Source organism: Schistocerca americana, chromosome 6, assembly GCF_021461395.2.
Source record: "Schistocerca americana isolate TAMUIC-IGC-003095 chromosome 6, iqSchAmer2.1, whole genome shotgun sequence".
In the NCBI taxonomy this organism is placed as follows: domain Eukaryota; kingdom Metazoa; phylum Arthropoda; class Insecta; order Orthoptera; family Acrididae; genus Schistocerca; species Schistocerca americana.
The window spans coordinates 399,836,134-399,858,663 of record NC_060124.1 but is presented as its reverse complement, the minus strand read 5'-3'; the positions used below and the strand labels follow the sequence as shown (position 1 = coordinate 399,858,663).

At 38.6% G+C, this 22,530-nt stretch overlaps 1 protein-coding gene across 5 annotated transcripts in view; it reads right to left on the bottom strand.

The window, feature by feature from the left end:
* LOC124619393 overlaps window positions 1–22,530 on the bottom strand; it is a 224,121-nt gene that overhangs the window by 107,612 nt on the left and 93,979 nt on the right. For all 5 annotated transcript variants that reach the window (XM_047145744.1, XM_047145741.1, XM_047145743.1 and 2 more), the window contains one exon: window positions 12,457–12,492. In XM_047145744.1, coding sequence (XP_047001700.1) covers window positions 12,457–12,492 — 36 coding nt within the window. The remainder of the gene's footprint in view (window positions 1–12,456; window positions 12,493–22,530) is intronic.

Sequence of the window (22,530 nt, the reverse complement as noted above, 5' to 3'; positions counted from 1 at the left end):
CAGATGACTTTTTTTCCCCCACACCTCTCCCTAATCTTGATATTGGAGACTCTGGACTTTTCTTACAGAAGCTGCAATTGCATAAGAAATTCCTTCCACTGTAGAATCTTGTATATCACAGTACAAAAACTATTTTCTGTTACAATGATTTATGTACATGCTCTTTTGTTTAGCTTTTTTCCCAAACTCTATTCAGTACTTCCTCATTAGTTACACAGTCTACCCATATAATCTTCATCATTCTTCTGCAGCACCACATTTCAGAAGCTCCTATTCTCTTCTTGTCTGAACTTCTTATCATCTATTTCTTTTCCATGCAATGCATTCAATAAAGACTTCTTAACACTTAAATTCATTTTCAGTGTTAACAAATTTCTTTTCTTCAGAAAATCTTTTCTTGTCATCTACATTTTATATCCTATCTACTTCAGTCATCATGAGTTATTTTACTGCACAAATAACCAAATTCACCTATTACTTTTAATGTCTCATTTCCTAACCTAATTCCCTCAGCATTGCCTGATTTAATCTGACTGCATTCCATTACCCTTGTCCTTTCAAGATACCGTCCTTTGCATTCAACTGGGCTTCTAGGTCTTTTGTTGCCTCTGACAGAATTAAAATGTCAAACTTTAGTTATAAGTTGAATTGTGTACACTTTCCAATAATACTGTGAAGTATTCCAACAGTAATTGTAATTATAATCATGGCTCAGCAATGGAGCCCACCCAGTTAATTGAGGTTACACCAAATTGGTAATGGTTAGTCTGCAATGAATTGTTTGAGAGTACTAGGAAGTTATAGACAGTGACTTTACTCATCCCTATTTGAAATTCATTTTAAACAGAGAACTTTTGAAGAAAAGTTTTGTTGTAATCTCATGCTAATAGAAGTGCATGCAAAAAATTTTCTGGTTATCATTTTGCATGCAAAAATCCAGACAAGAATTAATTAAGTTATTATCCACAGACAAGTATGTTTTCACTGTACATCAACATTATTATTACCTGTCTGTGATGTGCATTGGCAATTTGTTCAAATTAAATCACCTGGCATTTTCAAAGTCAGTTTATGTTAACGATTAAGATCACTCAGAATTATTGTATGGTTACATTACAATACAAAAGGAGTGTATGAGGGAAGAGTGCACACCAATTGAATACATCTGAGGAGTCGTACAAAAGCTGCTGAGCTGTAAGCAACTGTTGGCAGAATGAGCCATCATAGGTGTTGTGGGAACAGACCCAATTAATAAATGGTTCCATATTATGTAAATAGAAGGGAGAGGGGGTAGAAAGGAAAGGAAAGGGTAGGAACTAATGATATCAGCTGCATCTAGGCTTTGTTTAGAATCAGCGGTGACCCGCAAAAATATGTGACAGATTGGGATTTGAACCCAGGATCTCCTGCTTACTAGGCATTTACATTAATCACTGCACCACCTGGACACAATGTTTATCACAAATGTGTGGACTATCTTAGCACACTATTCAGCTGACTCACACTCTCATTTAGCACCATCTTCCCCCAGTACCCATTCATGTTCTCCATGCTTGCTAATTTTAGATTCCCACTGTAGGTCAAATGTAAATGTGCATCTGCAATGAAGGTTGCAGACTCATTGTCCATCAAAGTGAACAAATTATATGAATGCAAGGTGTTTAAAAGAACAGACACCACACAGGATCTGCATCTGTGATACATAAAGTGTAAGCTGAAGGAGGGGGGAAAAGGAAAGGAAACAGAAGGAACTACTGATATGAGCTGCACTGGGACTTCATATGAAATTAACAACGATGTGTGAAAATGAGAGCTGCACCACAATTCAAACCGCATAGATGTCACTGTGAATAGCTGTAGATCTAATGCCCTATCTCTTATTACATGATTGCCACAAAGTCTGGTATCAGGCACTGTGGAGTTTGAATGCCCAACAGAAGAGATGGGTTCAGACAGCCATTAGAGGGTACTTATGCCATGCAGTGCTGTGCTCACATGGCAAGATGTGAGCATGCCAGCCAGTATCATTCCACGTAGCCAGTGTATAGGCAGCTGCCCAGTGAACAGCCAACAGTTCAGTGCCCATCCTTGGTACTTTCAGATCTATCTTCACTGTACTAGGAGTGTTTTATAACTACATTCCTTATCAACTGGTTACTCTATCTAGTCACATCTTGGATTTGTTTCTCTGCTGCTCTTGGCTTTCTTGTCATCACTGTAATGACAGCTTTGCATAGCATCTTGTTGTTATATCCTGGTCTGTCATCTTGTCTACAGTCTATCTGTCGCATGTCGCTCACCTAACATTAGTTTGAGTTACTCTTCCAAGATTGTCTTGCCACCTAGTGATAGCTTTGTGTAGGATCTTGTTGTCATATACTGGTCTGTCGTCTTGCCTGCAGTCTATCTGTCACATGTCATTCACCTACCATTATTTTGGGTTACTCTTCCAAAGTTGTCTCTGCCACCTAGTGGTTTCATCCATTTCTCCAGTCTTCCAGAACTCCAAAGTGCAGATCGATATATGGCTGTCCACGGATATAGCACAAAGTTCTGTCCTGAGTCCTTTAGATACATGAATTATCTACCTAGTTCTTTCCCATAAAAGACAGTAATATAAGCTCATGATACATCTACATCCACACTCCACAAGCCACCTGATGGTGTGTGATGGAGGGTACCTTGAGTACCTCTATCGGTTCTCCCTTCTATTCCAGTATTGTATTGTTCGTGGAAAGAAATATTGCTGGTATGCCTCTGTGTGGGCTCCAATCTCCCTGATTTTATCCTCATGGTCTCTTCACGAGATATACGTAGGAGGGAGCAATATACTGCTTGACTCCTCAGTAAAGGTATGTTCTCGAAACTTCAACAAAAGCCCATATCGAGCTACTGAGCTACTCTTGCAGAGTCTTCCACTGGGGTTTATCTACCATCTCCGTAATGCTTTCGCGATTACTAAATGATCATGTAACGAAGTGCACTGCTCTCCGTTGGATCTTCTCTATCTCTTCTATCAACCCTATCTGGCACGGATCCCACACGGGTGAGCAGTATTCAAGCAGTGCATGAACAAGTGTACTGTAACCTACTTCCTATGTTTTCAGACTGTATTTCCTTAGGATTCTTCCAATGAATCTCAGTCTGGCATCTGCTTTACCAATGATTAATTTTATATGGTCATTCCATTTCAAATCACTCCTAATGCGTACTCCCAGATAATTTATGGAATTAACTGCTTCCAGTTGCTGACCTGCCATGTTGTAGCTAAATGATAAAGGATCTTTCTTTCTATGTATTCTCAGCACATTACACTTGTCTACATTGAGATTCAATTGCTATTCCCTGCACCATGCGTCAATTCGTTGCAGATCCTCCTGCATTTCGTTACAATTTTCCATTGTTACAACCTCTCGATATACTCCAGCACCATCCGCAAAAAGCCTCAGTGAAGTTCCGATGTTATCCACAAGGTCATTTATATATATTGTGAATAGCAATGGTCCTACAACACCCCCCTGTGGCACACCTGAAATCACTCTTACTTCAGAAGACTTGTCTCCACTGAGAATGACATGCTGCATGCTGTTATTTAGGAACTCTTCAATCCTATCACACAATTGGTCTGATAGTCCATATGCTCTTACTTTGTTCATTAAACAACTGTGGGGAACTGTGTCAAACACCTTGCGGAAGTCAAGAAACACGGCATCTACCTGGGAACCCATGTCTATGGGTCTCTGAGTCTCGTGGATGAATAGCGCGAGCTGGGTTTCATACAATCATCTTTTTCTAAACCCATGCTGATTCCTACAGAGTAGATTTCTAGTCTCCAGAAAAGTCATTATACTTGAACATAATATGTGTTCCAAAATTCTACAACTGATCGACATTAGAGATATAGGTCTATAGTTCTGCATATCTGTTTGACGTCTCTTCTTGAAAACAGGGATGACCTGTGCCCTTTTCCAATCTTTTGTAACACTACACTCTTCTAGAGACCAACGGTACACCACTGAAAGAAGGAGGGCAAGTTCCTTCCCATACTCTGTGTAAAATTGAACTGGTATCCAATCAGGTCCAGGGCCCTTTTCTCTTTTGAGCGATTTTAATTGTTTTCTATCCCTCTGTCATCTATTTCGATATCTACCATTTTGTCATCTGTGCAACAATCTAGAGAAGCAACTACAGTGCAGTCTTCCTCTGTGAAACATATTTGGAAAAAGACATTTAGTATTTTTGCCTTTAGTCTGCCATCCTCTGTTTCAGTACTATTTTGGTCATAGAATGTCTGGACATTTTGAGTTGATCCACCTACCGCTTTGACATAAGACCAAAATTTCTTAGGATTTTCTGCCAAGTCAGTACATAGAACTTTACTTTCGAATTCATTGAACGCCTCTTGCATAGCCCTCCTCACACTACATTTCGCTTTGTGTAATTTTTGTTTGTCTGCAAGGCTTTGGCTATGTTTATGTTTGCTGTGTAGTTCCCTTTGCATCCGTAGCTGTTTTCTAACTCATTTGTTGTACCACAGTGGCTCTTTTCCATCTCTTACGATCTTTCTTGGCACATACTCATCTAATGCATATTGTACGATGGTTTTGAACTTTGTCCACTGATCCTCAACACTATCTGTACTTGAGATAAAACTTTTGTGTTGAGCCTTCGAATACTCTGAAATCTGCTTTTTGTCACTTTTGTTAAACAGGAAAATCTTACTACCTTTTTTAATATTTCTATTTATAACTGAAATCACCGATACTGTAACTGCTTTATGATAGCTGATTCCCTGTTCTGCAATAACTGTTTCAAATACACTCCTGGAAATTGAAATAAGAACACCGTGAATTCATTGTCCCAGGAAGGGGAAACCTTATTGACACATTCCTGGGGTCAGATACATCACATGATCACACTGACAGAACCACAGGCACATAGACACAGGCAACAGAGCATGCACAATGTCGGCACTAGTATAGTGTATATCCACCTTTCGCAGCAATGCAGGCTGCTATTCTCCCATGGAGACGATCGTAGAGATGCTGGATGTAGTCCTGTGGAACGGCTTGCCATGCCATTTCCACCTGGCGCCTCAGTTGGACCAGCGTTCGTGCTGGACGTGCAGACCGCGTGAGACGACGCTTCATCCAGTCCCAAACATGCTCAATGGGGGACAGATCTGGAGATCTTGCTGGCCAGGGTAGTTGACTTACACCTTCTAGAGCACGTTGGGTGGCACGGGATACATGCAGATGTGCATTGTCCTGTTGGAACAGCAAGTTCTCTTGCCGGTCTAGGAATGGTAGAACGATGGGTTCAATGACAGTTTGGATGTACCGTGCGCTATTCAGTGTCCCCTCGACGATCACCAGTGGTGTACGGCCAATGTAGGAAATCGCTCCCCACACCATGATGCCGGGTGTTGGCCCTGTGTGCCTCGGTCGTATGCAGTCCTGATTGTGGCGCTCACCTGCACGGCGCCAAACACGCATACGACTATCATTGGCACCAAGGCAGAAGTGACTCTCATCGCTGAAGACGACACGTCTCCATTCGTCCCTCCATTCACGCCTGTTGCGACACCACTGGAGGCGGGCTGCACGATGTTGGGGCGTGAGCGGAAGACGGCCTAACGGTGTGCGGGACCGTAGCCCAGCTTCATGGAGACGGTTGCGAATGGTCCTCGCCGATACCACAGGAGCAACAGTGTCCCTAATTTGCTGGGAAGTGGCGGTGCGGTCCCCTACGGCACTGCGTAGGATCCTACGGTCTTGGCGTGCATCCGTGCGTCGCTGCGGTCCGGTCCCAGGTCAACGGGCACGTACACCTTCCGCCGACCACTGGCGACAACATCGATGTACTGTGGTGACCTCACGCCCCACGTGTTGAGCAATTCGGCGGTACGTCCACCCGGCCTCCCGCATGCCCACTATACGCCCTCGCTCAAAGTCCGTCAACTGCACATACGGTTCACGTCCACGCTGTCACGGCATGCTACCAGTGTTAAAGACTGCGATGGAGCTCCGTATGCCACGGCAAACTGGCTGACACTGACGGCAGCGGTGCACAAATGCTGCGCAGCTAGCGCCATTCGACGGCCAACACCGCGGTTCCTGGTGTGTCCGCTGTGCCGTGCGTGTGATCATTGCTTGTACAGCCCTCTCGCAGTGTCCGGAGCAAGTATGGTGGGTCTGACACACTGGTGTCAATGTGTTCTTTTTTCCATTTCCAGGAGTGTAGTTCAGGTCTGTTTGTCACCAGAAGGTCTAACATTTTATTGCCACAAGTCAGTTCTCTGTTTAACTGCTCAAGGTAGTTTTCAGATAACACACTTAAAAAAATTTCACTGGATTCTTTGTCCCTGCCACCTGTTATACATGTTTGAGTCTCCCAGTCTATATCTGGTAAATTAAAATCTCCACCCAAAACTATAACATGGTTGGAAAATCTACTCAAAATATTTTCCAAATTTTCCTTCAGGTGTTCTGCCACAACAGCTGCAGAGCCATGGGTCCTATAGAGACATCCAATTACCATGTTTGAGCCTGCTTTAACTGTGACCTTGACCAAAATTATTTCACATTTCGGATCTCCGTCAATTTCCTTTGATACTCTTGCACTTTTTATCACTATAAACACACCTTCCCCTTCACTGCCCACCCTGTCTCTGTGCTATACATTCCAATCTGAGTTTAGAATAACTGTTTACATCTGAAGCAAAAAAGAAAACACTGACAGTGATTGATTGGTTGCTATATCTACACATAGGCATTCCAAACGGGGAGTCATGCTGGAGGCAATAAAAATATTAACTTTATCTTCTCTCTATATCAAAGTCTGTCTCCTCTCAAAAAAAAGCCAGAGACTTTAACTTACAGAATTTTTTTCTACAGTTATGGAAATAACATAGACTTACAACATAGTAGATTAAAGATGGCCCAAAATAGTTTCAAATATACTGGCATAAATGAGTATAAAAAACTACCCCTAGGAGTAAGAGAACTACCATACAATTCATTTGACTCATATGAATAGAACTTATTAATCGACAGATGTGTTTACAAACTAGAAGAATTGTATAATAGTCTGGCATCCTAAACCAAATGTTTAATTTTTAATGTAAAATTTAATTACTGTGCCCATACCAAAACCCATATCATGTACACGATCAATGTTGATGAATAAATGAACAAATGAAATATTCAGAAGAGTCACGTGTGAGCTGTTTAACTACTGGAACTATGTGGTTGGTACAGCTAGTGATAGTAATGAACTGTCTCCTCACTTCATTGCCACCAGGCCAAATGTTGATTTACTATTGTAATGAAAGAGCCAGTCTTTAAAAGGTTTCTCTTTCATGGAATGTATAGGGTTAACTTAAATGTATCGTGGACAGTGAATTATCTGGTGTATATTAATTGGAACAGATTTTTTTATTCAAATCCTTCATTGTACTTAATTGTCATGTTGTTGAGTATCAGCTAGGGCTTCAGTTCATTTTTATCACTTCAGAATTGTGCTTGAATGATTAAAGCAGTTGTTCCATAATTGACCTTTTGATTCAGAGAATATTTGTAATCATGAGGTCAAGATTCATAAGTTTCTCTTTATTAGTAAAACAAAAACAAGTTTGAAACTTCCTGGCAGATTAAAACTGTGTGCTAGACCGAGACTCGAACTCGGGACCTTTGCCTTTCGCAGGCAAGTGCTCTACCAACTGAGCTACCCAAGCACGACTCACGCCCCGTCCTCACAGCTTTACTTCTGCCAAGTTTAATTTTGCAGTTACTTTGTTATATTAGCTTAGTGCAGTGTATGGCTAAACGTGTAGAGGAGTGCTACAAACCCATTATGCAATCTTTCTTTATATACAGAATGTAGATTGTTTTACTCCTATCTAACTTGTGTGGGAGGCACTAAAATGCTAATGATTTGCATCTCTAAGCATGTAGTACTCTTCATGCACATTTGATATTTGCTGTATGTCATGTTTATGACATTGATGTTTTAATGGTCATCAGTGTAGATTGAAACAAGTTTCCACAAAGAAATCAGCTTGCACAGCCTTTTACTCAAAACATGTTTATTGAGGTTGCAGTGGATATTATGGACACAAATGCATAAAATCAAGTCACTGAAATTGAAATTTTTATTATATTCTACCTCTACAAGTTGCATGAAACCTATAGGCATCAAGCTTGCCTTGTAATGTTGAGCATTATCACTGCTAGAGTACTTGATTTTGTAGACACTGTGGTTATCAGTGTCTTGCTGAAATGTAGGAAAATACACTTATGCTCAGCACATTCCCTCCATCCCCTCCTCCCTCCACCTGACCACACCGATCATCACGTGTAACTGTTTCTTCACATGTGTCTGACTTTACAATATCTAAAACAGTGACATAACTCTGGTAGCTTGTTGTGCTCTCTTTGCTGATATTGTCCATTAGTCTGATTAGACCAGCTTCATTATCTATGAAATCAACTACTATTTCTTGTTCATTGAAGTCCTGAAAATGTGCAGAATTGTCTGTTTCTTCTGTGACTTCTATATAGAGTTGCCACTACGCTGCAGTCAGTCAGGACACTGTAACATTGCATTTCTCTGTGCAAATGTGTGTGTACATCTGTGTGTGTGTGTGTGTGTGTGTGTGTGTGTGTGTGTGTGTGTGTGTGTGTGTCTTGCACAATTTAGCTCTGAAAAAAGACATCCTTTAAAGGCTCAGCAATATTTTCAGTCTCGTTCATTTTATAAATGAAATAATTTACAAAATGTATCAATAGTAGGGATACATTAGACACAGGAATGTTAATAACATATAATTCATGTAATTTAAATTATAAAGCCATCAATTTTGAAAAAGTTACAGTTGTTGGAAGAAAATGAAAAATATAACATTTTTGCTAATAAAGTGCTTACCTTATTTGAACACTGCTTTCCCCCAAAACTTACCAAGGTTAGAGGAAAATCTACAAAGAAGCCATGGATTACTCGAGGAATAAGGGTATCTTGTAAAACAAAAAGAAAACTGTATCTGTCAATCCGAAACATTTCCAATGTTGATGCTATAGCACATTATAAGAAATACTGCAAAATATTAAAGACTGTAATATGGATGTCAAAGCAAATATATTACAAGGAAAAGATAGTCATATCAGATAACAAAATAAAGACAATATGGGATATAGTGAAGGAGGAGACCGGTAGGACCAGACATGAAGAGGAACAAATAGCATTAAGAGTAAATGATACATTGGTGACAGATGTGTATAGTGTTGCAGAACTTTTTAACAAACATTTTATAACTGTTACTGAAAAGATGGGGTTGTCAGGTTCGGTAGATGCTGCTATGGATTACCTTAGACCAGACATTTCAAGTAATTTCCATAATATGAATTTGACCCTCACTACCCCAACAGAAATAATGTCCATCATAAAATCTTTAAAATCAAAAACATCTAGTGGGTATGATGAAATATCAACAAAGTTAATTAAAGAATGTGATTCTGAGCTAAGTAACATATTAAGCTATCTGTGTAACCAGTCGTTTATCAGTGGAATATTTCCTGAATGGCTGAAATATGCTGAAGTTAAGCCACTGTTTAAGAAGGGAGATAAAGAAATAGCATCAAATTTCCGTCCAATTTCACTGTTACCAGCATTCTCAAAAATTTTCGAAAAAGTAATGTACTGTCGTCTTTATAACCATCTTATCTCAAATAACATACTGTCAAAGTCACAGTTTGGATTTCTAAAAGGTTCTGATATTGAGAAGGCTATCTTCACTTACAGTGAAAATGTGCTTAATTCATTAGACAAAAAATTGCAGGCAACTGGTATATTTTGTGATCTATCAAAGGCATTTGACTGTGTAAATCACAATATCCTTTTAAGTAAACTAGAATATTATAGTGTAACAGGAAATGCTGCAAAATGGTTCAAATCTTATATCTCTGGCAGGAAACAAAGGGTGTTATTAGGAAAGAGCTTGATACATGTCTATCAGGCATCATCCAACTGGGAACTAGTTACATGTGGGGTCCCACAAGGTTCCATTTTGGGGCCCTTACTTTTTCTTGTGTATATCAATGACCTTTCATCAGTAACATTACCAGATGCCAAGTTTGTTTTGTTTGCCGATGATACAAACATTGCAATAAATAGCAAATCAAGTGTAGTCTTAGAAAGATCAGCCAATAAAATATTTGTGGACATTAATCACTGGTTCCTAGCCAATTCTTTGTCACCAAACTTTGAAAAAACACACTACATGCAGTTCAGAACTTGTAAGGGATGTCCCAAGAGTATATGTCTAACATATGATGACAAGAAGATAGAAGAAGTTGACAGTGTTAAATTCTTGGGATTACAGCTTGATAATAAATTCAATTGGGAGGAGCACACCACAGAACTGCTGAAGCGTCTTAACAAATCTCTGTTTGCAATGCGAATTTTGTCAGACGTAGGGGATATAAAAATGAAAAAGCTGGCATACTATGCTTACTTTCATTCCATAATGTCATATGGGATTATTTTTTGGGGTAATTCATCAAGCCAAGCTAAAGTTTTCCGGGCACAAAAACGTGCAGTAAGAATTATATGTGGTGTGAACTCAAGAACATCCTGCAGAAGCCTGTTTAGGGAACTAGGGATACTAACTACAGCTTCCCAGTATATTTATTCCTTAATGAAATTTGTCATTAAAAATATATCACTTTTTCAAACCAACAGCTCAATTCATGGAATCAATACTAGAAATAAGAATAATCTTCACAAGAATTTAAAGTCACTTAGTCTTGTACAAAAAGGTGTGCATTATTCAGGAACACACATTTTCAATAACTTGCCAGCAGCCATAAAAAGCTTAACAACCAATGAAATTCAGTTTAAGAGAAGCCTAAAGGATTTATTGGTGGCCAACTCCTTCTACTCCATTGATGAATTTCTTAGTAAAACCAACTGATTTGTATATAAGTACAACATAACTTCTGCACAATTTCAGTGCAGTAATGTGTTCACTGAAAATTTGTGTGTGTGTGTGTGTGTGTGTGTGTGTGTGTGTGTGTGTGTGTGTGTAAGTATAATCTAACTTCTGCACCATTTCAGTGCAGTAATGTGTTCATTGTAAATAAGTATTACAGTAGTTGTATTACATGTTTATTACCTTATAAATAAATAAAAAACGTTTTTTATTTTAAATTCAGTGCATTAGTATTTGTAAAATGACTCTTAGTGTTCATTAAAAATGACGATCATTCCACTTGGGACCTGTGGAATGGTACATTAGTTTATTTGTTTTAGTTGTAAATATTTGTCATGTATTGTTGTTTTTCTGACATGTTCCACATCCAGGAGGACCTCCTCACTACGGATCAATTGGAATGAAAGTAAATCTAATCTAATCTAATCTAATATTTATTCTAATTATTATGGTCAAATGTCAAAACCCAAAGTAATTACAAAAAAATTAAAATATTTGATATGGCAGTAGCCTGGCCATTCCATGAAAATGAGAAAAATGATGGGAATCCTTATTGTAATCATAATCATTTAAAATCTCAAGTAAATTTTAATGTTACTCCTGTAGCAAACTCATTTGGACTATGAACTTGTAATTATATATCAGTCTTAAGTAAAAGGTATATTCTGTGTATTGTTAAGATCTTAAAGGGAACCACAGGAGTCAGTCTGTCTGTCATGTTCAGTTCATTTCAGTTTGTCTGTCAGTGAACATCAGTAAGTTTGATTCGCTTGTTACAAAGAGTAAGAATGAATAAATGAAGAACTTTAGAAAAAGGAACTGAGTTGTCACAAAGATTTTTACACAGCAAAATGCTCGCTATAATATATAATATGATACTAACCAAAAAATCACCTCAACACTCTTGCAGTGACATGAATAATATTTAAATGTGGCCAACAATCACTGTCATCTCCAAGTCAACAAGATAATAAATTATTTACATAACTTTTTCGCCTCCAAAATTCCGTTTCCCATTTTGCAAGACTCAGTATAACATGATGTGAATACTGTAAATACATAATATATCTGAACTAAAATGTTACCTTGATTTTTCTTCCATATGGGAGGAGGAGCAATATAAATGGAAAGTAATCCTTGCCATGTACTTCAAAATGATTCACGGAGCATGCACATAGACATTGATGCAGATGTTGATGCAGATGTAGACACAGATACAGGTGTGTATGAAGCTATTAAAAACAGCTGTGTTGCTGAACGTTTTTGTAAATTAAATAATAGTGGCCTGGTATGAACTTTCATCCAGCTTGAAGCCAGTTGACTATTTATATAATAAAATAGGCTGTCTGTGCTACAGTGCCCTTCAACTACAAGGAAGTTGAAAGTTATTCTAGTGTTTAATGAGCATATACTTTTATTCTCACTGTAAACATTTAATAAATATTTTCTTTGTCAATAAAAGGACTCACCAAAACTATCAATGCCACTTGGTATGCGATAAAAATCTGAAACAAAAAAATAATGACAATAAGTATGACACATTCTTAGTCAATACAGAAATAAATTTCATTTATTATGTCCATTCCAAGATATAAGACATGTTGTCATATTTACAGTAGCTACCTAACACAAAGATAGAGTTTTAAATCTGAAACAAATATCTGTGGTGGTAGGCGAATTATATACAGGATAGTCCATTGATCATGACTGGGCCAAATATTTTACGAAATAAGTGTCAAAAGAAAAAACTACAAAGAACAAAACTTGTCTAGCTCGAAGGGGGAAACCAGATGGCACTATGGGTGGCCCGCTAGATGGCAATGCCATAGGTCAAATGGATATCAACAGCGTTTTTTAAATAGGAACCCCCATTTTTTGTAACATATTCATGCAGTATGTAAAGAAATATGAATGTTTTAGTTGGACAACTGTTTTTCTTTGTGATAGATGGCGCTATAATGGTCACAAACATAAGGCTCACGATTTTGGTAACAGATATGTTTTTTAAATTAAAATACAGAACGTAGGTACGTTTGAACATTTTATTTCAGTTGTTAAAATGTGATACATGTACCTTTGTGAAATTATTTCTGAGAACTCATTCTGTTACAGCGTTATTACCTGTAAATATGACATTAATGCAATAAATGCTCAAAATGATGTCCGTCAACCTCAATGCATTTGGCAACACGTGTAACGACATTCCTCTCAACTGCGAGTAGTTTGCCTTCTGTAATGTTCCCACATGCAATGACAATGCACTGACGCATGTTGTCAGGCGTTGTCGGTGGATCATGATAGCAAATATCCTTCAACTTTCCCCACAGTAAGAAATCCGGGGACGTCAGATCCGGGGAATGTGCGGGCCATGGTATGGTGGTTCAACGACCAATACACCAGTCATGAAATATGCTATTCAATACCGCTTCAACCACATGCAAGCTATGTGCTGGACATCCATCACGTTGGAAGTACATCGCCATTCTGTCATGCAGTGAAACATCTTGTAGTAACATCAGTAGAACATTACATAGGAAATCAGCATACATTGCACCATTTAGATTGCCATCAATACAATGGGGGCCAATTATCCTTCCTCCCATAATGCCACACCATACATTAACCCACCAAGGTCACTGATGTTGCTCTTGTTGCAGCCATTGTGGATTTTCCGTTGCCCTATAGTGCATATTATGCCGGTTTACGTTACCGTTGTTGGTGAATGACACTTCGTTGCTAAATGGAACGCATGCAAAAAACCTGTCATCGTCCCATAATTTCTCTTGTGCCCAGTGGCAGAACTGTACACAATGTTCAAAGTCATCGGCATGCAATTCCTGGTGCATAGAAATATGGTACGGGTGTAATCAATGTTGATGTAGCATTCTCAACACTGATGTTTTTGAGATTCCCCATTCCATGTAATTTGTCTGCTACTGATGTGCGGATTAGACGCAACAGCAGCTAAAACACCTACTTGGGCATCATCATTTGTTGCAGGTCATGGTTGACATTTCACATGTGGCTGAACACTTCCTGTTTCCTTAAATAACGTAACTATACAGCGAACGGTCCAGACACTTGGATGAAGTTGTCCAGGATACCGAGCAGCATATATAGCACACACCCGTTGGGGATTTTGATCACAATAGCCACACATCAACACAATATTGACCTTTTCCACAATTGGTAAACGGTCCATTTTAACATGGGAAATGTATCATGAAGCAAATACCATCTGCACTGGCAGAATGTTAAATGATACCACGTACTTACACGTTTGTGACTATTACAGTGCCATCTAGCACAAAGGGAAAAAAGTGGTCCAACTAAAACATTCATATTTCTTAATATACTACATGAGTATGTAATAAAAAATGCAATTGATATCAGTTTGACCTACGGCAGTGCCATCTAGTGGGCCAACCATAGCGCCATCTGGTTTCCCCCTTCAAGCTAGACGAGTTTCGTTCTTTGTAGTTTTTTCATTTGATGCTTATTTCGTGAGATATTTGGCCTGGTCACTATCAATGGACCACCATGTACCAGTATATACTTGAGAAGAACCAGTAGTGGTACAGCAAAAATTTACCCCAAAAATATAAGAAACCTTGGCTTCTGAGAACTGGTTTTATGCTTTAACAAAAAGAAGAACAAGGCTCTAGGAATTGGAAACATTTTGTTATTCATTAAGAGTTCTATACGAAATTGCAGTGCCTGTGTTATTCCAAGTAATGGTGCAATGTTTCTTCGGACATGCATGTATGTCCTAAAGATTCAGAATAACATTGTTCCGATAAATTATGAGTGCATCACTGTAAATGCACTGTAAATGTTCAGCTCTTTCCTTAGAGCTAAAATGTACACCAAATGCAAACTGAGGAAAATGTGCAAGTGCAAGAGAATACTCCCTGCAAACTACATTTTTATATTATGTTAAACTAAGACAGGATTCTTGGTAACTAGTAACATATCATTGTGGGAAATGTTTATAATATTTCTAGCCAAAAATTAAAAAGTGAATGTGTATAAGAATCCACCATTAAAATTAAAACGTTTCATTAGTTATTACAATAAAAGAGCTGAAAGAAAAAAAAGTAGATTAAATGTTGTAATGTGTCAAACCTTAAATTAGATTAAGTTCTATTTCCAAGGGCCCAAAAATGGGATGATTCTCATTGGTGTGGAACATGTCAGAAAGTATAACAAAAAAATGTGAATTTGAATATAATACTCACTTCCCTGATTGTTCATCAGAAGATAGTCAAAATATGTGAACACATTATAGTAAATTGGCACTGTAAATATTTACAGAATTAATATAATACACTGTCAGAATGAAACATAGTTATGCCCTTTTAATAAACCTATCATACACAAAATACTTAACCTTGATTGTTGTGACCAAGTGCTATCAAAACTTAAAAATAACAGACATTTTTACTTAAGCTGGTCTAACAGTCCCTGTTAAGATATTCATCTATAGAGTATCTATAAAGGCTTCCAAACTCTGTTTAAACTGTACTTTATCTGAAACTAATTTTTTAACAGTTGCTGGGAATTTATTGAAAATGTGTGTTCCTGAATATTGCACCCCATTCTGGACCCAAGTAAGTGCTTTTAGGTCTTTATGTAGATTGTTCTTATTCCTAGTATTGATACCATGTATTGAGCTGTAGGTAGGAAATAGAGACATATTATTTGCAACAAATTTCATTAAGGAATAAATACACTAATGAGCAGTGGTCAGACCACACAGTTCCTTGAGGAGGTTTCTATATGATGTTCTTGAACTTACACCATAAGTGAATCTTATTACACACTATTGCACTCTAGAAACTCTTCTCAGTTTACCCCAGCTTATGATCCCATATATCTGCTACATCTGACATCATTCACATTGCAAATACAGACTTGCTTAAGCATTTCAGCAATTCTATTGTATGCCCTTCCCAACAGAATTTATTATTGACCTGTAATTCCAGAAATTTAACACTGTCAACCTCTTCTGCCCACTTGTTTTCAAATGTTATACACATGCTGGAAGGAATTTCTTACACGTTCTGAACTGCATATAGTGGCTCTTTTCATAGTTTAATGACAGGGAATTAACTTTAAACCATTTATTAATGTCAATGAAAATTTGATTAGCAGCCATTTATAAATCTGTACTTGACTTGCTATTTATTGCATTGCTTACTTCATCTGCAAACAAAACAAACTAAGCATCTGTGACATAACAGATGATAGGTCATTAATGTATGAGGGCTATTCAGAAAGTAGGGAACATTCTGGCATTAAAATAAAACTAAGCACAAGAAATACATTTTATTATATACACCTGAAAGAGCAACTGACATACTACTTTTCCACATAGTCACCAAACACATTGAGGCATTTATCATAAGGGTGGACAAGGTTTGAAATACCTCCATGTAAAATTCTGTTGCCCGACACTTCAGCCAGTGAATCACACCCACCTGGAGTTCTGCGTCATCATCAGAGCACTGTGTTGCAACCAGTTCTTCATCTTGGGAAACAAGTGGAAGTCATTTGGTGCAAGATCAGGGCTGTAGGGCAAATGAGGGAAAATTTCCCATTTGAATGAATTAAGAAGTTCTTTAGTACAGTTTGCCATGTGAGGTAGGGTACTGTGATGCAAAAAAAAATTTTGGACATCAGCTTTCCTTGGCGTTTGTTTTGAATTGCTCTTCTATGGCTGTGCAAAGTTCGACAGTGTTGTTGTTGTTGTGGTCTTCAGTCCTGAGACTGGTTTGATGCAGCTCTCCATGCTACTTTACCCTGTGCAAGCTTCTTCATCTCCCAGTACCTACTGCAACCTACATCCTTCTCAATCTGCTTGGTGTATTCATCTCTTGGTCTCCCTCTACGATTTTTACCCTCCACACTGCCCTCCAATACTAAATTGGTGATCCCTTCGACTACATTCCATTATCCTCATTTTGCTTTTGTTGATGTTCATCTTATATCCTCCCTTCAAGACACTATCCATTCCGTTCAACTGTTCTTCCAAGTCCTTTGCTGTCTCTGACAGAATTACAATGTCATCGGCGGACCTCAAAGTTTTTATTTCTCCTCCATGGATTTTAATACCTACTCTGAATTTTTCTTTTGTTTCCTTCACTGCTTGCTCAATATACAGATTGAATAACATCGGGGACAGGCTACAACCCTGTCTCACTCCCTTCCCAACCACTGCTTCCCTTTCATGCCCCTCAACTCTTATAACTGCCATTTGGTTTCTATAAAAATTGTAAATAGCCTTTCGCTCCCTATATTTACCCCTGCCACCTTCAGAATTTGAAAGAGAGTATTCCAGTTAACATTGTCAAAAGCTTTCTCTAAGTATACAAATGCTAGAAACGTAGGTTTGCCTTTCCTTAATCTAGCTTCTAAGATAAGCCGTAGGGTCAGTATTGCCTCACGTGTTCCAATATTTAGTTCGACAGTACCGAGCACAATTTATGGTTGCTCCATGTTCAAGAAAATCAATAAGAAGCACACCTTGCCTATCCCAAAACACTGTCACCATCAACTTGATTGCTGACAAGGTTTGCAAACGTTTTCTTGGTTTTTGGGGGGACCTTTTGTGCCCCCAGTCCATGGACTGTAATTTTGTCTCGCAATTGACATGTTTCACCCAACTCTCATCACCAGTTATGATTTGATCCAGTAATGAATCACCATGTTTGTGGTAGGCCTTCAGAAATGTCAACGTCCCCCCTCCCCCCCTTTCACTGTTCTCTACAGTGCTCTGTAAGCATGTTGGGCACCCATTGTGTAGCCTAGTCTGTGAAACTCCGTAATTGTGAAGTAACCATTTTCACAAATTGTTTCATCAACATAGGCAGCAAGATCGTTAGTCACAATGCTCAGGTGTCCACTCTTCTCTTCATCATGAACGTTGTTTCCACCATTTTTAAACTGAATGCACCATTTCCAGAGGGAACATTCACTCATTACATTGTTTCTGTACACTTCGCACAATTCACGATAAATTTCTATGAGTTTCAGGTTTTTTGCCAACAAAAACCATATCACAGACCGCACCTCACAACTGGTGGGATTTTCAATTGTAGCACACATTTCAAATCCGAATATAAAAAAAAAACAGGCACGCAGAGACATTCCCGCTCTCATGGATATATGCTGACTGAGCTGCCAAGCATGCACATACCAAAATATACATGATTGGCTAGTGGCTAGTGGCGCTCGACAGGAACATTCCCTACTTTCAGAATAGCCCTCGTACACAAGAAAAAACAAACTGACCCAAGATGCAACCTTGAGGAACACCATATGTAATTAATTCCCAGTCAGATGAAAACGGATTGCTTACTCCACAGGTATTTTGTAATGACACCCTTTGTTTCCTATTAGTTAGGTAAGACACAAACCATTTTTCAGCACTACTAGCGACGCCATAATATTCTAATTTACTTAAGGGAATGCTATGATTCACACAGTCAATAGCTTTGACTATTCACAGAAAATGCCACTAGCCTCTAATTTGTTATTTAATGAATTAATTATGCACAAATAGCCTTCTCTATATCAGAACCCTTAAGGAACCCAAACTATGACTTGAGCAATATGCTATTTGTGGTCAGATGCTTAAGGAGATGCTTAAACACAACCCTTTCCAACATTTTTGAAAAATTCAATAAAAGTGTAATTGGTTCATAGTTTGACAGTACCTCTTTATCTCCCTTCTTGCAAAGATTCTTAACTTCAGCATATTTTAGCCACTCTGGAAATGTTCCACTGATACAAGATTGATTACACAAATAACTTAAGGACAAGCTTAACTCACTTGAGTACTCTCTGATTAACTTGATATTAAGGATTTTATGATGGATGCTATTTCTTTGGGAGAAGTGAGTGTCACTTCCATTTCACTGAAATTATCTGTAGAAACTGGTCTCAGATATTCCATGGCACTGTTTACTGAAGCTGATAACTGCAAGCTCTCAGTAACAGAAAGAAAGCAGTTGTTTAAGAGGTTTGCAACACTTCCTGGCAGATTAAAACTGGGTGCCAAACCAAGACTCAAACTCAGGACCTTTGCCTTTTATCAACTGAGCTACCCAAACATTACTCATGACCCATCCTCACAGCTTTACTTCCACCAGTACCGTGTCTCCTACCTTCCAAACTTCACAGAAACACTCCTGTGAAACTTTCAGAGCTAGCACTGCTGGAAGAAAGGATAAAGTGAAGACATGGCTTTGCCACAAAATGGTGTAATTATCTTTTTCTCATAATAAAGGTGCTTCGATTTCTGGGTTGTTATTGAAGCTGTTGTGGCCTTCAGTCCAGAGACTGGTTTGTTCCAGCTCTCCATGCTACTCTATCCTGTGCAAGCCTCTTCATCTCCCAGTACCTACTGCAACATACATCCTTCTGAATCTGCTGAGTGTATTCATCTCTTGGTCACCCTCTACGATTTTTATCCTCCACGCTGCCCTCCAATACTAAATTGGTGATCCCTTGATGCCTCAGAACATGTCCTACCAACCGATCCCTTCTTCTTGTCAAGTTGTGCCACAAATTTCTCTTCTCCCCAATTCTATTCAATACCTCCTCATTAGTTATGTGATCTACCCATCTAATCTTCAGAATTCTTCTGTAGCACCACTTCTTGAAAACTTCTATTCTCTGCTTGTCCAAACTATTTATCATCCATGTTTCACTTCCATACATGGCTACACTCCATACAAATACTTTCAGAAATGACTTCCTGACACTTAAATCTATATTTGATGTTAACAACTTTCTCTTCTTCAGAAACGCTTTCCTTGTCATTGCCAGTCTACATTTTATATCCCCTCTACTTTGACCATCATCAGTTATTTTACTTCCCCAAATAGCAAAACTCATCTACTACTTCAAGTGTCTCATTTCCTAATCTAATTCCCTCAGCATCACCGGACCTAATTCGATTACATTCCATTATCCTCATTTTGCTTTTGTTGATGTTCATCTTATATCTTCCTTTCAAGACACTTTCCATTCTGTTCAACTGATCTTGCAGGTCCTTTGCAGTCTCTGACAGAATTAGAATGTCACTGGCGAACCTCAAAGTTTTTTTTTTCTTCTCCATGGATTTTAATACCTACTCTGAATTTTTCTTTTGTTTCCTTTACTGCTTGCTCAATATACAGATTGAATAACATCAGGGACAGGCTGCAACCCTATGTCACTCCCTTCCCAACCACTGCTTCCCTTTCATGCCCCTCAACTCTTATAACTGCCAACTGGTTTCCGTACAAATTGCAAATAGCCTTTCGCCCCCTGTATTTTACCCCTGTCAACTTCAGAATTTGAAAGACAGTATTCCAGTTAACATTGTCAAAAGCTTTCTCTAAGTCTACAAATGCTAGAAACATAGGTTCACCTATCCTTAATCTATCTTCTAAGATAAGTCACAGGGTCAGTATTGCCTCACTTGTTCCAATGTTTCTACAAACTGATCTTCCCCGAGGTCAGCTTCTATCAGTTTTTCCATTTGTCTGTAAAGAATTCGCGTTAGTATTTTGCAGCAGTGACTTATTAAACTGATAGTTAAGTAATTTTCACATCTGTCAACACCTACTTTCTTTGGGATTGGAATTATTATATTCTTCTTGAAGTCTGAGGGTATTTTGCCTGTCTCATATATCTTGTTCACCAGATGGTAGACTTTTGTCAGGTCTGGCTCGCCCAAGGCTGTCACTAGTTCTAATGAAATGTTGTCTATTCCTGGGGCCTTGTTTCTAGTTAGGTCTTTCATTGCTCTGTCAAACTCTTCACGCAATATCATATCTCCCATTTCATCTTCATCTACATCCTCTTCCATTTCCATAATATTATCCTCAAGTACATCACCCTTTTATACACCCTCTACACACTCATTTCACCTAGCTGCTTTCCCTTCTTTGCTTAGAACTGGGTTTCCATCTGAGCTCTTGGTATTCATACAAATGGTTCTCTTTTCTCCAATGATATATTTAATTTTCCTGTAGGCAGTATCTGTCTTACCCCTAGTGAGATAAGCCTCTACATCCTTACATTTGTCCTCTAGCCATTCCTGCTTAGCCATTTTGCACTTCTTGTTGATCTCATTTTTGAGACATTTGTATTCCTTTTTGCCTATTTCTTATATTTTCTCCTTTCATGAATTAAATTCAATATTTCTTCTATTATCCAAGGAGATTTCTGGGTTACTGGCTTCAATATTTTGCAGTATTTTTTTGTAATGGGCTATAACGCTAACATCAGAGCTGATCATAGATAGTGGATACAATTCGCTTTTTTCTATAGCACCACATTTCTAAAGCTCTATTCTCTTCTTGTCCAAACTATTTATCGTCCATGTTTCACTTCCATACATGGCTACACTCCAAGCAAATACATTCAGAAAAGACTTCCTGACACTTAAATCTATACTCGATGTCGACAAATTTCTCTTCTTCAGAAATGCTTTTCTTGCCATTGCCAGTCTACATTTTATATCCTCTCTAATTCGACCATCATCAGTTAATTTGTTCCCCAAATAGCAAAACTCCTTTACTACTTTAAGTGTCCCATTTCCTAATCTAATTCCTCAGCATCACCCGACCTAATTCGACTACATTCCATTATCCTCGTTTTGCTTTTGTTGATGTTCATCTTATATCTTCCTTTCAAGATACTGTCCATTCCGTGTAACTGCTCTTCCAAGTCCTTTGCTGTCTCTGGCAGAATTACAATGTCATCGGCGAACCTTAAAGTTTTATTTCTTCTCCATGGATTTTAATACCTACTACGAATTTTTCTTTTGTTTCCTTTATTGCTTTCTCAATATACAGATTGAATAACATCAGGAAGAGGCTAAAACCCTGTCTCACTCCCTTCCCAACCACTGCTTTTCTTTCATGCCCCTCAAATGTATGAGACAGGCAAAATACCCTCAGACTTCAAGAAGTGGGCCAAACTGCACGATAACCCTCGGTTCAGTGTGGGGTGGCGGTGGGGTGAGTGGACTGCTGCAGACTGTTGGCCTGTTGTGAGGTCATGTACCACTGAGAGCTATGGCGTGGACAAAGCCTCTCCATCATTTCTAGGACCCCAGTTACATACATACATACCCATTTGCAAATTAAAACTATGCAAAATACTGTCATTGATCCATTATTCTCACGAACCCAGCAGCAGGAGAGGTCTCTCACACCCCATATACCAATGGTCCCAATTGATTAACCTACTCATCTTAAGCAACTTCTGTTCCTATTCAAGCTTTCATTGACAAGAACAATAAACAAGGCTCAAAGTCAGAGTGAAGGGGGAAGAGAAGATGGACAGAGAATGGGGGAGGAAATGGACATAGAAAGGGGAAAGGAGAAGAGGGACAAATGTTCACAACCAGGGAAAGATCTGGTGGCCTTTCTGGCCATAGTAGGTTTGGCAAGCACAAAGGCAAGCTATAGAAACTCTCTTCATGTGGACATTATTGTGCTGAAATGTAAGCCCAGGATGGTTTGGCATGAAGGGCAACAAAATGG